This window comes from Perca flavescens, chromosome 4, assembly GCF_004354835.1.
Source record: "Perca flavescens isolate YP-PL-M2 chromosome 4, PFLA_1.0, whole genome shotgun sequence".
NCBI classification, from domain to species: domain Eukaryota; kingdom Metazoa; phylum Chordata; class Actinopteri; order Perciformes; family Percidae; genus Perca; species Perca flavescens.
This window is the reverse complement of record NC_041334.1, coordinates 21,380,840-21,394,032: the sequence shown is the minus strand read 5'-3', so window position 1 is coordinate 21,394,032 and position 13,193 is coordinate 21,380,840. Positions and strand designations below refer to the sequence as shown.

General features: G+C 39.2%; 2 protein-coding genes across 6 annotated transcripts; both read right to left on the bottom strand.

Annotated features, from left to right (window-relative positions):
* On the bottom strand, positions 1-6,244 carry odad1 (outer dynein arm docking complex subunit 1). 5 transcript variants are annotated; one of them, XM_028576194.1, is made up of 15 exons: positions 5,812-6,244; positions 5,149-5,224; positions 4,965-5,064; positions 4,682-4,871; positions 4,473-4,598; positions 4,180-4,293; positions 4,026-4,093; positions 3,758-3,945; positions 2,655-2,789; positions 2,282-2,364; positions 1,762-1,930; positions 1,106-1,269; positions 880-983; positions 659-764; positions 1-554 (listed from the first exon to the last, which is right to left on the bottom strand). In XM_028576194.1, the coding sequence occupies exons 2-15, from the start codon at positions 5,213-5,215 to the stop codon at positions 450-452; spliced, it is 1,719 nt and encodes a 572-aa protein (XP_028431995.1). In that variant the 5' UTR covers positions 5,216-5,224; positions 5,812-6,244; the 3' UTR covers positions 1-449. The 5 variants fall into 5 exon arrangements, with proteins under 5 accessions (XP_028431995.1, XP_028431997.1, XP_028431998.1 ...); XM_028576196.1 differs by having other exon boundaries at positions 4,965-5,061; XM_028576197.1 differs by having other exon boundaries at positions 5,155-5,224.
* A 1,528-nt stretch (positions 6,245-7,772) lies between these two features.
* tas1r3 (taste receptor, type 1, member 3) lies at positions 7,773-11,529 on the bottom strand. Its single transcript, XM_028576193.1, has 8 exons — positions 11,327-11,529; positions 10,909-11,209; positions 10,092-10,448; positions 9,592-10,005; positions 9,284-9,481; positions 9,031-9,151; positions 8,464-8,834; positions 7,773-8,366 (listed from the first exon to the last, which is right to left on the bottom strand). The coding sequence occupies exons 1-8, from the start codon at positions 11,527-11,529 to the stop codon at positions 7,773-7,775; spliced, it is 2,559 nt and encodes an 852-aa protein (XP_028431994.1).
* Positions 11,530-13,193: the final 1,664 nt, after the last annotated feature.

Here is a 13,193-nt window from a genome sequence, read left to right as displayed (position 1 = left end):
GTCCCAATAAGTCAGCGTGTTCCTTTAAGACAAACCTTTATTACAAAAAACAACTAAATTGACTCAAGATACTTAACCACATGATAAAGGATGTCTTGAATGTCCCAAAAATATCATTAACTCATGTTCGACCAAAAACGAAGTTACGGCCTTTAGTCTGGCTCAACGGATGTTCATTGCTGAGATAAAGCCTGATGTCTCTCCCGTCTTGCTACATCCGCTATCGGGGCTTAGTGCTGCCCAAGACGGTTATGATTGGTTTCAAGAAATAAAAATAAGCCAAAGCGTTTTTCTGCCTAACCTAGAATAGATAGGCGGTGTAGCCAGACCATACTACACTGAGGAGATAGATCTAGCAATGCAAGACTATATTACGGTAAACAATGAAAGCCAGCCCTTCGACTAATTTTAAACCTGTGCACATTAACTACACTGATCATGTCAAAGTGTCAGATTAGTGCGTCTTCCAGGGAGTGTCGTCTGCCATCAAACTGCTGACTGGTCTTTGAGGCTTTGGTTGCTGACTGCCGGACTGAACTCTCTCTCTTCAAAACCTATAAATCAGATCCAGAAATATGAACAAAGTAAAAAAAATTATCATGATGTAAAGAATAAATAATTACTTAAGTGTAGGATTAGCACTTTGTATTGCACTGACCCCTTGTAAAATTCTTTGGCGAAGTTCCCACTGTGAAAGGGGTCGTTCTTCCTCATCAGTGACAGGAGACTCTTCTGCATCATACTCTGATGGGAGTCCACTCATACTGAGGAGTCCAACCAACACAGACACACTCATCAACCTAATGTTCAGAGTGTTTAAATGTATAGCTTTACTAATTATAAACAAATGGGGATAAAAAGAACAGATAAAAGGCCGACCTGTTGAATGCAGGTTGGATATTAACAGTCTGCTGAAGCAGTTCTGGATTTTGACCCAAAAGAAATTTGGCCAGGTCTTTTGGATTGTAGTCCTTTTCCAGATCCTGTAAGAGTGACAAATACAGAGGCACATTATATTACAGGGCAGAAATAAAAGAAAATACTGTCTATACAACAGGAATGTATGTAAGAAAAGGTAAGACAGAACCACAGGCTAACAGGTTACTTTAGAGTTGAGGAAAGCTTGAACGGTGAGCAGCTCGTTGGTTTTCTGTTCCACCAGACCCAGGTAGGACATGATGTTGTTCTCACTGATCCCTGTAGAGGAGCCCAGTAGATCCTCTATCACTGAGCGGTCACACTCCATTTTAGAGAAGATGCTGTTCACTCCTATGAGATGGAAGAAACTAAAGTCAGGAGTAGCTGCTTTTTTTTTCATTTATTTTTAAGCTTTTTGTTGTTGCGTGTATGCTTTATTTATTGTTGCGTGTATTTAAGAATAATCTGTATTTGATAGGTCTTTAATTTCCTGATGATTTCATGGAACATTTCCGGGAAAATAATCTAATTTGATACTAACTTTAGGAAAAAATGAAACCCATGAAAATATTCACTGCTTATCCATTTACTATTGGACATTGTTCTTTATGTGTTGAACTGTATGCTTTTTCTGTCGACAAATGTGAATTTTTTTCATGTTCATATGAAATGCTGAAGTGCACTGACTAAAAGACTACAGGTTACAGTACCTATTTATTAGAATCAATTAATTGAAATTATACTAATTGAACAATGTCTCTATTACCCCTTCAATTACTAATTATAAAACGTATTATAAAATTAGTAGGTAATTTCAGACCGGTAAAATAATTAGTTGCAAACCTATTTTTATCTCGTCCAGGATTTTGCTCATGATGCTGGCCTGGTTTTCATAGTCCTCAGCTTGAGACTGTGTTTCCTTTTGTTGTTCATCAATGTCTCTCAGCAGAGAGCGATGATCTTGCTCCTGTTGCAAACCTGCTACTCGAAACTGCTCAGTCTCTGCTTCTATCTGCAGATGCACACATTTTAGCACAGACGTTTAAATATACAGATAAGTCCTATGAAGCAACACAATTTTTCCTCCTTGAATACTACACGTTCCCTTTCACACTACTAACTGCTGTCAGAAATGACCTATATCTCTTTACCTTTTCATTTAATTTCCTTGAACTTACTAGAATTTGGTAAGAACTCTACGACCCTGGACTTTGAAGTCCATAATACTGGTTGCTTGTAATCTTTGTGAACAAGGAATTAAGTGTATCTGTTCTATTGTTGTACTGAATAGGAGTATAAGCAAAGTTTGTAAAGGTAAAAATGAAAGAAATGAATGACGAGTGAATAGAGAACACATACTCACCTGGCTGATTTGATCTCTCAGTGCTTCAGCCTCATTGTTTTGCTCATTTACAAAGTTGAAAAGTGCAAAGTTCCGGTCTTCAACTGCACAGCAAAACAGCATTACAGCAGTCAGATACATTTACATATTCTGAACTGAGACTGATTATTCTTATTATTAGTGTTCCTCCAAAGGTAGAGAACTTTTTTTCTCAAAGGAAATAGATGGCTGTAATTATGGTGCCATTGTCTATAACAACAACAATAAATAGAAATAACATGTTATCACAGGTCCTGTCATAATAGATGGCTTCCAGAGCCATAAAGACTGTAAAAAGTGTTGTCTTTGTGTATGAATGAGTCTGAAATAGTCAGGTTGTGTTGGTAAGACTTACCCTGGATGAACCTGGTGACCAGCATGTCCAGGTTGTCCTCCCCTGTCACAGTCTGGATCCTCTGGAACACCTCCTCTAGAGCGTCCAGCGACTCTTCCCCCGAGTCCATCCTCCTCTGCTCCTTCAGCTCTGACACTGGAACAAACAATAACCATTACCATTCACATCAGTATCATCAGAACTGCATAACAGTCAGTGCCAGCAATATTATTATCATTTAATACTATACAGTACATGATGTTAACACTTTTAATTTTTTTTATTCACCTATTCCTCCTTTGACAAACTTAAATCAACAATGCCATATCTGTACATCACAATCTTCTACTGTAGTAATTTACATTGATTTCTTTTTTATATCAGTGCTGCTACTAGTGGCTGAAACAAGCTAACAAACACTGTGAAAAGGATCCTATTATTTCTATTACAGTGTTCCAGGACTCACTGGCAGGAGTGACTGTACCGTTTCACTGGTGTTGGTTTCCAAACCTACAAGAATGCTTTTTTGTTTTTTTGTGTTATTGATTTAATCTGTGGTAGTACAACATTTACTCTGGCTTCTGTCTGCGTGTAAGTTATGTTTTCCTCACTGAAAAGGAAGATCTACCAATAAAAAGATCAGATAAACAATGTGACTAATACATCTGCGGACACGTGAGCATAAACTGAAACTAGGCAACGCTAGTGTTTGCCAGTCAACAGTTTGGCATGGGCAGAAAATGCCTAATAGATGTTGAAGACTCAAACAAAGTTCCTCTAAATGTTAACATTTAAATGAGATCTGTATGTTTCTTATTGTGCACCCCTTATATGACATAATCCCGGAAAACCATTCTCAATGTGGCTACAGTAGGCTTTTCCATCGTCTTAAAATCATTTTATAAAGGAACTTATATTTGTGCTACATGAAGATCAGATAAGATTGTGCTCATGGGATATATTGTAATGGATTGTGCAGGGATTCCTAAATGCATCCATAAAGCACAAGCTAATATTTGGTGAGATTCCCCACCGAATAAACATTAAATAATCACTACCAGCTTTATCACTGTCGCTAACACTTTTTCCATTATCATAATTATCAATCAATGGCTGTGTCTTACGCTGTCTATGTCCCATATCATGGCCATCATCCTGCCCGCTCCTCTCCCTGCACTTGGTGGTCATAAACTCTTTCAGGATGCACTCATGTGCAATAACCCTCTCCAGTTCCTTCATCTCAGTGTTGTACTGGGCAAGGTCCTTCACTGCCTTCTCCCTCATCATGGTCATCTTGGACTGGGCCTCCACCCTAAAGTAGAAGGGTTTATAAATAAAATATTCAACAACCAAGAGCATGTCATGCATTTTTTTTTCTATCTCAAATCTGACCTGGCATCGTAGGCAGCAGTGGACATGTTGACAATTTCCCCAATCTTCTTGCGCATATCTTGCAGTTCCTACAACACACAAAAATCAGTGCAGAGACGTGTTAAAAACCAGTGTTAAAAATTGTCTCTGAATCCCTTATGGTGTGACCTCTGACCTTGTCCAACCTGTTGTGTAGTTGCTGGAAACGAACACGCTCAATATGAAGAGTCTGCAACTCCTCTCTCAGGTGGCTGTTTTTGGTCAGCTGCTCATTGAAACGAGTCAAAGACTGGACAGGACATATAGCACATGCAAACTTTAAAATAATACAATATAATATAATAATATGTGAAGATATGCACTTGAAAAACGGACAAAGAACAACAATACAACTTCTACGTGATAATATTAAGGGATCTGTCTGTTTTCTACTGTAGGTATTTTGTGGTAATAACTTGCATGACTCACTCTGTCCAGTTTGTATTCCAAAGTGCGTATGGCCTTCTGAGTTTTCCGTACCTCAGACTTTTGTGTATCACCAGAACTGACCTCGCCTTTTCTCAGCTCTGCCATCTTCATTTCCATGTTTACAATCTGCCCACATTACAGATACATGAACAAATATCAGTAAACATTTAATTAATAGTATCATATAGAGTGAAAAGGACTTTATTCACCTCTTTCTCTAGCTCTTTTTGATACTGCTTCTCTTTCCCCAGCTCTTCCTCTAGCATGTCTCTGTGCTCCAGCAGAGCACGAAGACTCTGGGTGTCCTCACCGTCCTGCTGTTGGCGTGACAAGCTCTTAAATGCACCAAGGTTTCGATGCAGCTCCTCCTGCTCCTTCAGCAGCTTCTCTATCTCCTGCCTTCATCCACATTATAAAAACAACCAATCAGGCACACAAACACACACACATACACACGGTTGACAATGTGATGTGTGTGTAGTGGTTATTCACTGTTGTTTGCGGATCTGCTCCCGGGCCTGAATGTTGTAGGCCTGCCGATCTCCTTCCATGATCCTGAACTGTCTCTGCAGTTTGGCTATCTCTGATTCTGCTTAAAAAAAACATTGATTTGCAGTTGTCAAAATAACATTACTCAACATCTACTAGTTAATAATAGCAACATAACCAACATTACCTGTACCATCAATATCCATCTCACTGCTGTCTGAGCGGGCACTTGTGGCCGATCTACCTCGAGGCATTGTTACACTCTGGATAAAAAATAAAAAGGTAAAGTGACGCTGTTTACAAAAAATATTGAACTTTTACTAGTGGAAATGTCATTGTCCTCTCACCATTAAGTTGAATCAAACCTAGTCTTGTATTTAGCTTTCAAACCTAGATTTAAAGCTGAATATATATGAGACTAAATAAATTAGAAAATAAGTGACTACCTGGAAGCAGCATTTGATTGGCATTGATCTTGTCTGCATATTATATCACTAAGAGTTACATGAGGGGGAAATTACATTGTCTTACTTTTTGCCTAAATTATTTACTTGAAAAATACATTTAAAAGGATATAGTTTTTTGTTATTTGATGAATGCTTGAAATTGCATCTTATAGAAAAATAATTTTACATTGAACAATACACATTTATTTTCACAAACCTTTAGTGTGTACTGCTGCAGATTGCTGTATACAGTTTTTCATATATAGGACAGGCCATCAAATCTAACATAACTAGCAAAAAACTTGCAATTAGTTAGCTTGTTTATAGTTAAGCATCGAGAAAGGTGCCAGCTGTTAAGGACAAATAAGAATTTATCTCGCAAGTTTGAAAAGTAAAGTTCTTACCTCCTAGGAAACACAGCAGGCTCACAGTCGTCTGAGTTGTTAGCAACCGTTGTTAAGTGCCCTGCGACTACCCTTTCCCCAATGTAATACTGTCTATTTCCTAGGAAGGCGAAGCAATGTCCCGCTCTACTCAGCCTTACTCTGCCTCTGATTGGCTTACATATTATTACCCTAACCAATTTCACTCCTCATGCCTAAACCTAACCAAATATTCTCTATTAGGCCTACTAATAAACCGCCTGTGACCCTTGAATGTAATAAGAGAACCAATTCAACTAACGAAGGCAACAAGTAGCCTACTTAGAGGCAGAGTAGGGCTGGACATTCCTTCGCCATCCTAGGAAAACACAAATTCGCGACCATACAAGGCAACATCATGATGCACTCGATGTTTACGGCCAGGATTAGTCCAGTAGACCAGTGGTTCCCAACCTTATTTCCTTGGCGCCCCCCCTACTCATGTCTAAGAAAAGCTGAGCCGCCCCCAAACCCGAACTCTCGAGATAGAGCTTTACTTTCTTTTTTTGATACAGAGCAGTTATCATCACAGTTACGTTTCCCCGCCATATTTCATTCAGAAAATAGTGATGCCGTGGCAGCAGGAAAAACGAGGATACAACAAAATATATAGTTTTCATACAGACTTTTGTATACATTATATATTCTAGGGTATTATCATAATTTGTTTAACATGTGCAAATATACATTTTTTTCCTCAACCTCAAACCAGATAAAGACTTGCGCCCCCCCTGTGATCTTTGCCGCCCCCCGGGGTGCCCGGACCCCAGGTTGGGAACCACTGCAGTAGACTATCAGAGATCTTAAACAGGGGGTCCGGGACCCTCGGAGTTACTGCAGAGGGGGGCACCAAATTATTGTTTTTTTGTTTTTTTTAAAGTAAAAAAAAAAAAATGTCTTAACATCAATCCAACATAGTTTATTATTAGCAAATCAGCCTATTTGTAAAAAAAAACAAAAAAAAACATTGATGATAGGCTTACTTGCCTATTTTAATAGCTTAGTATGCTATGCACTAAAAATATATGTAAGGCTTTAGGACAACAACACGTTATTGTAGGCCCAGTTTAGTATGCAATTTAATTTTATACAATATATGTAGTAGGGGGTCCCTGATCTGTCTCTCTCAGTTAAGGAGTCCTTTAGTCCGTAAAAAACGTTGAAGACCCCTGCAGTAGCCTACACACACACAACATTTGAGGAGGAGCTGCCGTACAGGACTGAAGCTCTGTGGACAAAGGTGAGCTGATCAGCTTAGCTGGAAAGTTTCCCTACTTACTAGCAATACCACAGTGCAGAAATGTTATGAGTAAAAGTCATTCATTTAAAAATGTACTTAAGTAAAAATACCAAAAGTATAAGAATCAAAAAAGTACTCATTTTGCAGAATAGCCCATTTCAGAATAATATTTATTTTATTTTTCGATTATGATATTGTTGCATTAATGTGTACACATCACTTTAATATTGCAGCTTAAAAATGTGGGGGTAATTTGAATTGATATCTGATTGATATGTTGCTTTAGTCTACTGCTGGGTAGCTTAAGAATTTTCCCAGTGGGGATCAATACATTCCTATTGTTTGATAGCATAATGTATTTGTTTCATAACTAGTAACTAAAGTTACCAAATAAATGTAGTGTTCACAGTTTGTAGAAAGCTGGATTGAATCCAAATGCAAGTGACCAAGCAGGCAGGTTGACAGAACAACAGGTGAGCTTAATAACATAAAGCTGAATCCAAAAACGCAAGGAATACTAAACACTGCATATTGCATTAAAGGTCAACTTATTATAGCCTAATGTAAAATATGTTTAATAGCCTATACTGTAGGCCTAAACTAGTTTAATACATGAAATTCACAAACACTCTTTATTAAGCATGCAAATGTACATTTTACAAAATATGAATATGAGATTTTATTCACAAAACTGCACTTTAGTCTACTGCCCTGTCTCTGTCTGTGGCTGAGGTTCCTCCTGAGCTTGTGTTAGTGGGACACCCTCTAGGAAGGTACAAAAGTGCTCTGCTGTATTGAGCTCAGGTTTTCTCAACAGCAGGTAGCATTTTGGGAAGAAGTAGGCTGCCACCAGTCCTAAGTTGCTTGCCAGGGTGAAAGAAACATGGACAATAGACCTGTCCTTGGGACTCAAGCCTATGTAGATCGGAATAAAGGTCACCCAAATCACACAGTAGATCAAGGTGGAAAAGGTGATGTCCCTGGCAAGGTTATACTGATGAGGAGGCTGTGCTGCCATGAAGGTACACATGAATGATATAAGGGCCATTACACCGTTGAAACCTTGTATTATGGCAAATCCATGCAAGGGTTCCACTGGACATGCCAGAAATGTGCTCAGAAAGTCTATTTTCATTTTTGACACATATTCAGACAGCGAAGGCCCTTCCTGAACAAACCAGACACAGAAACCAGCCTGTACAGCACAGCAGACCAGCACAAACAGCCAGCTTCCAGGGCCTCTTAGTATATGGAGGTGAGAGGCGGTCGTCTTTGGGACCTCTGTCACGTAGAGTATCTGTTTAAAAAGAGGGGATTGCGGTCTGATTACAATGTGCACTCTTTATTTTGTCCTCCAGTACAGTGATGTATTTGAATGTATTGTTATTCCTTACCTGTAGTGAGATGGACATGATAACGGAGATGGCCACTGTTTGGAAAATGGAGGTGAGGGGCACCTGAAGATAACACACCATGTCCCCTGGCTGCCCCAGGAAGAGCAGAAGGCTGAGGCAAGCTCCCATCAGGCTAATCAGAGCCACAAAACTCAGGGCTCCCCCCGAGGCCGCTACCAATAGGGTCCCCCGGTGTTTCAGGAACACAACACCCACTGACACCTGACATACCAGGAGCAGCACCCCAGCCAGCATCATTACCAGAGCCACGGACGTGTCCCAGGACAAAACAACAAAGGTGGGGTTGGTGCAATTAATGCCGCGGTCTACAGACCATTGACGTTCCGGGCACTCTTTGCACTGGATGTCCTCTATGAGTCAGAAAGCACAACAAGACATTTTTGATTGCAATGGTTTGATTGCATAACCATTAATGTCTTGCAGAGAGTTAGATGACAATAGTCATACCACTGTCAGACAGGAGAGTGATATAAAAAAAGCATATTTCCCAAACTATTACACTATATCTTTAAATAAGGATCAAGTATTTGACAGATACCACATTACCCTCATTTGCCTGGTAAGTGCCTGCCAAACAGTCAATACAATCAAAACAGCAGGAATGGAAGCCTTTGACTCTGCGGATCTGGCCTGGCCCACATGCTGCTGAACAGGTGGACTCAGGAACCTGCATTACAGTTAGGATTGTCATGGTAACAATTACAACATTTCAGAAACCCAAACTGGATTAACCACAAAGCTTTTGAAGTATACCTTTTTAAAAGTTTATATCACGTTTCTAATAGATTGCTGAAATTACCTTTGCAGTGTGCCATTTGAAGAGGGTTTTGTTGATCGACAGTCGTTGATAAAAACTTCCAACTTCTAGGTACTCGAAACCAGAATCATTCCAGACCCACTCTATCACATTATAGCCAATGTTTGGGTTGCCATTTGTGTCAAACTCTAATCGCATGCCATTTATGTCTACAGAAGTTTTCTTTAAAACCTGCAACAGCTGCAAAAGAAGATGTTATTCATCAGTTGACTCATTAGTCTCAATGTTGTTGAAAAAAGGAATTCTGAATTGTAAACACTTAAATATAGCAGACCGAAAAAATAAATCACCTTCCAGGGATAGATTTTGGTATCAGATCCCTGCATGCAGGCAGTTGAATTGCATCCCAGCAGGTTGTGCAGTGCCTGTGCAACACTGTAGATGGCAGCATACACACTGAAAGCGGTGCGCTTCACTGCATCGCTTGTTACCAAGGTAATATTAGCAGTTGACAAGTTCCAACACTGTGGGCAGGGATTGTCAGGATTCTCCTTTGGTGTGGAGGGGAACATTTTCGCCCTCTCCTCACTCATTTTGGTGAAGAGCTCCTGTGTGTATTGAGCGAGCAGATCCACGGTCTTTACCTTGTATAAGAATCCAATGATTGTTCCGATTGATTGGATATTGGGGAGATGAGCCACTTGATCATTAAGGACCCAACTTGTGCTGGCAATCCACACAGCCGTTACATTTCTCCTGATGACCTGGAGTAGATTGGATTGGATCATTGATACTGAATTGAATATAATCTATCCACCAATAATTTGTATTAATAACATGGTTCACTAACCTCTTTAATAAATGCCATAGCTGGCTCTGCAAGAGAAAAGACTACTACCACTCCGACTTTGGTTGCTTGGATATTGTCGATGATGGTATCGATCGCTGATTTAGGGTCAGTGTAGACTGGAATCAGCCCCTGATAGGCCACACAAATAGACATATTTTCTGCTATTTTGGAGAATTCCTGCAAACCTTGTTGTCCATACTCCTCTTCACTGCCAACCAATGCCACCCAGTTCCAGTTAAACTCCTTCAGCAGAAGCGCCATGACTTCCACTTGCCATTTGTCGCTGGGCACCGTACGGAAGAATGACGGATAGAGAAGCTTGTCACTGAATTTGTCACTGGTGGCACCGAAACTAACCTGAAGTGAGAAAAGTCATAATATACCACTTTTGAATTTTACCACACTGATAATTCCCAGCAATGCTCCATTATTGAAACATAAAGCCTAATGGAAATTTTACTGAGGTTGCAGGATAATTTGCAGTGCAAGTGGGCAGTGTTTTCTTATGTAACTAATCTATTAAAATTAACACAGAACAAACAATTAACGATTGGCAATGATGAATGAACAAATTAATATTTTTCTGTAATACAGCTTGCTTTGTAGGACAGCGAGTATTCATCTTGTTCTAACAATTTAAGGCTCACTTCCGTCTGAGATAAAATAATCAACTTATTGTGGGACACTGTAGAGGCGAAGGTTTAGCCTCACTTTTATGATTTACTTTTAACATTGGGAATACTTTTTGAGGAAATGTCTATTCAGCCCAGGAAGTAAATGTATGAGGACATATGACTAGACATATTTGTAACCAAACCTGTGGCATCAGAAAGAATCCCAGGAGTTTTCCTATGACCGACACCATTTCCGAGGTTAAAGGACCAATCACTGCTGATATGCTGGTCTCATAGTCAGTGTAATTACACTCCACAGATAGCACTTTGGTAGATTTTGCAGTGAGGAACGAGATGGTGGGCTTTACAATGAGGGCAGATTGTAGGCATGTGTCATAGATTTCATAACCCAAATTAATGCCAGGGAGCAGAATTTGGTTTGTGTTGATTTCATCCACTGCATATTTCATTACTAGAGCGAGGCCCAGTCCATACTCATTTAAACTGTGGAACCACAGGCAGAAAAAAACATGTTAGTCAGGTTACTCATACATATTGGTTCAGAAACTCAATTAATAGGGTCATTATTTCTCAAAGATGCTATTTTACACAACCTGTTACCTTTTACAGCTGATGTCGTTAGGCTCCATCCTCTGGCTGAGGTTGCTGGAGAGTTCGTTGATGGGAAAGAGCCCTCCGAGCATAATGTCCCCAGGCAAACTAAAGAGATTGGTAGAAATGTTGTGGAACCATTCAGGTGGACTCGCACTGCAGCTCAGTCTGAACGCCCAGCACAAAACCAGCAGAGTGAAAGGAGCAGCCATGATACAGATAAGCCGGAGACTGACACTCAAGTAACGAGAACAGCGTGCCTATGTGTCACTACATCAGTTGTTGTATGCAAACTCACCTAAAACCCCCAAAGCAGAATTGGTTCGATTGGCCACTCCCCAAGGTGCGACACAGAGTAACTGCAAATTATGTGAAATGGTCCTTATAATATTCACCCACATTTACATTTGTGGTATAAATGAACATGAAATGAAAGATCAGCATCTCTCAACTTTTATAATAAAGATATTCTGTGTATTATTGTTTTAGGGAAAAACAATAGCTGTAGTATTAATTACACTATTATTGTGATTTTGTCTAGATTGATTGAACCTAAGGTCTGAAGGAACTGTGAATGGTGGCATCTTGTTTAATGGCATTATTGTTTGTCTAATTTGTAAGGCACTGCATGTAAGAGGTAAACACTCACTTTGCACCTTGTGTGTGTATGTACATCTGTGTGTGTCGTGCAAGTGGTGTTAATCTTTCCGGAGCATTTTCCTGACATTTGCTTGTGGTTTGCTGTTTGACTCTCTTTGGTGTAACTATCTTTCAGACACATTGAGTGCAGTAAATTCCTTTCCGCCTACTCCCCCCTGATTTGTTATCACAGCAAAACCTTACATTTATCACTTTGCAAATGTTACTTTTTGTGGGTGGCTTATCATGTATTCTTAGGGAAAATATATACTACAGTAAGCCTGTCACTGCAACCAGTGTGCTGTTATGAAAACCAGGAATGAGCATTAATATTGATACTGCTAACGCTCATAATAAGATATATGTTAAGATCTTTTGTATTTAATGTCTTTATTTTGTTGCTGTCATGTTTTGCATTCACCGCAGTGTTGCTTTTGCATGTACATTTGCATGCAACACTGGATGTTTGTCATCCATACAAGGACATTAACATGGACATTTCCTCCCAAGATATTTGCATAAACCTACAGTAGATATGTGCTCTTTTAACTGGTCCTTTACAACAACAATATTGAACAAGCCATAATATTTTGGTTAATAACTTTCATTGTTATGCATGTCATTGTTGCTGTTACAAGTTCAGGCTACTTGCTTTTAGAGCTGTTGGTCACATAACTTTGAAAACCATATAGCTTCTTTGTTTTAATGTGTTATTATCCTGTAAAGCACTTTAAACTACTATTTGTATGAAATAATGCTATACATACAGTATAATAGAAAGCGGACAATACCTAAGCTTGAGTGAAGGCAGAGAGTTACAGCCTCCTGTATGCCTGACATGCAATTGTTTGGGTTGTGGGAGGAAATTTGATCATCCAGATGAAACCAATGTGAATTTAGGGGAACTTGAAAGCACTGGTTGGAAAGAAATTAAAGTGACAGTGCTATACACTATTCTGCCTTGTATCAACTTTCTTATCGAGTTGCCCTGTGGTGAAATAAGAACAAATGGGAGACACTTGAGTTATAAAAACTAATAATAATAATAATAATAATATTTTGCATAAATGTTTCCTAATTATAATTAGGTTCTTCTGATTTAATACAGAGTTTAATGATCACCATTAAAATCAACTCAGCTTGCTTCTGTTTTAGTCATCTAAATGATAAAATGTCTTGCCCAGAAATGTTTCCATTGCCATTATTACTTTTCCACATTTGAAGCAAATATTTAAAT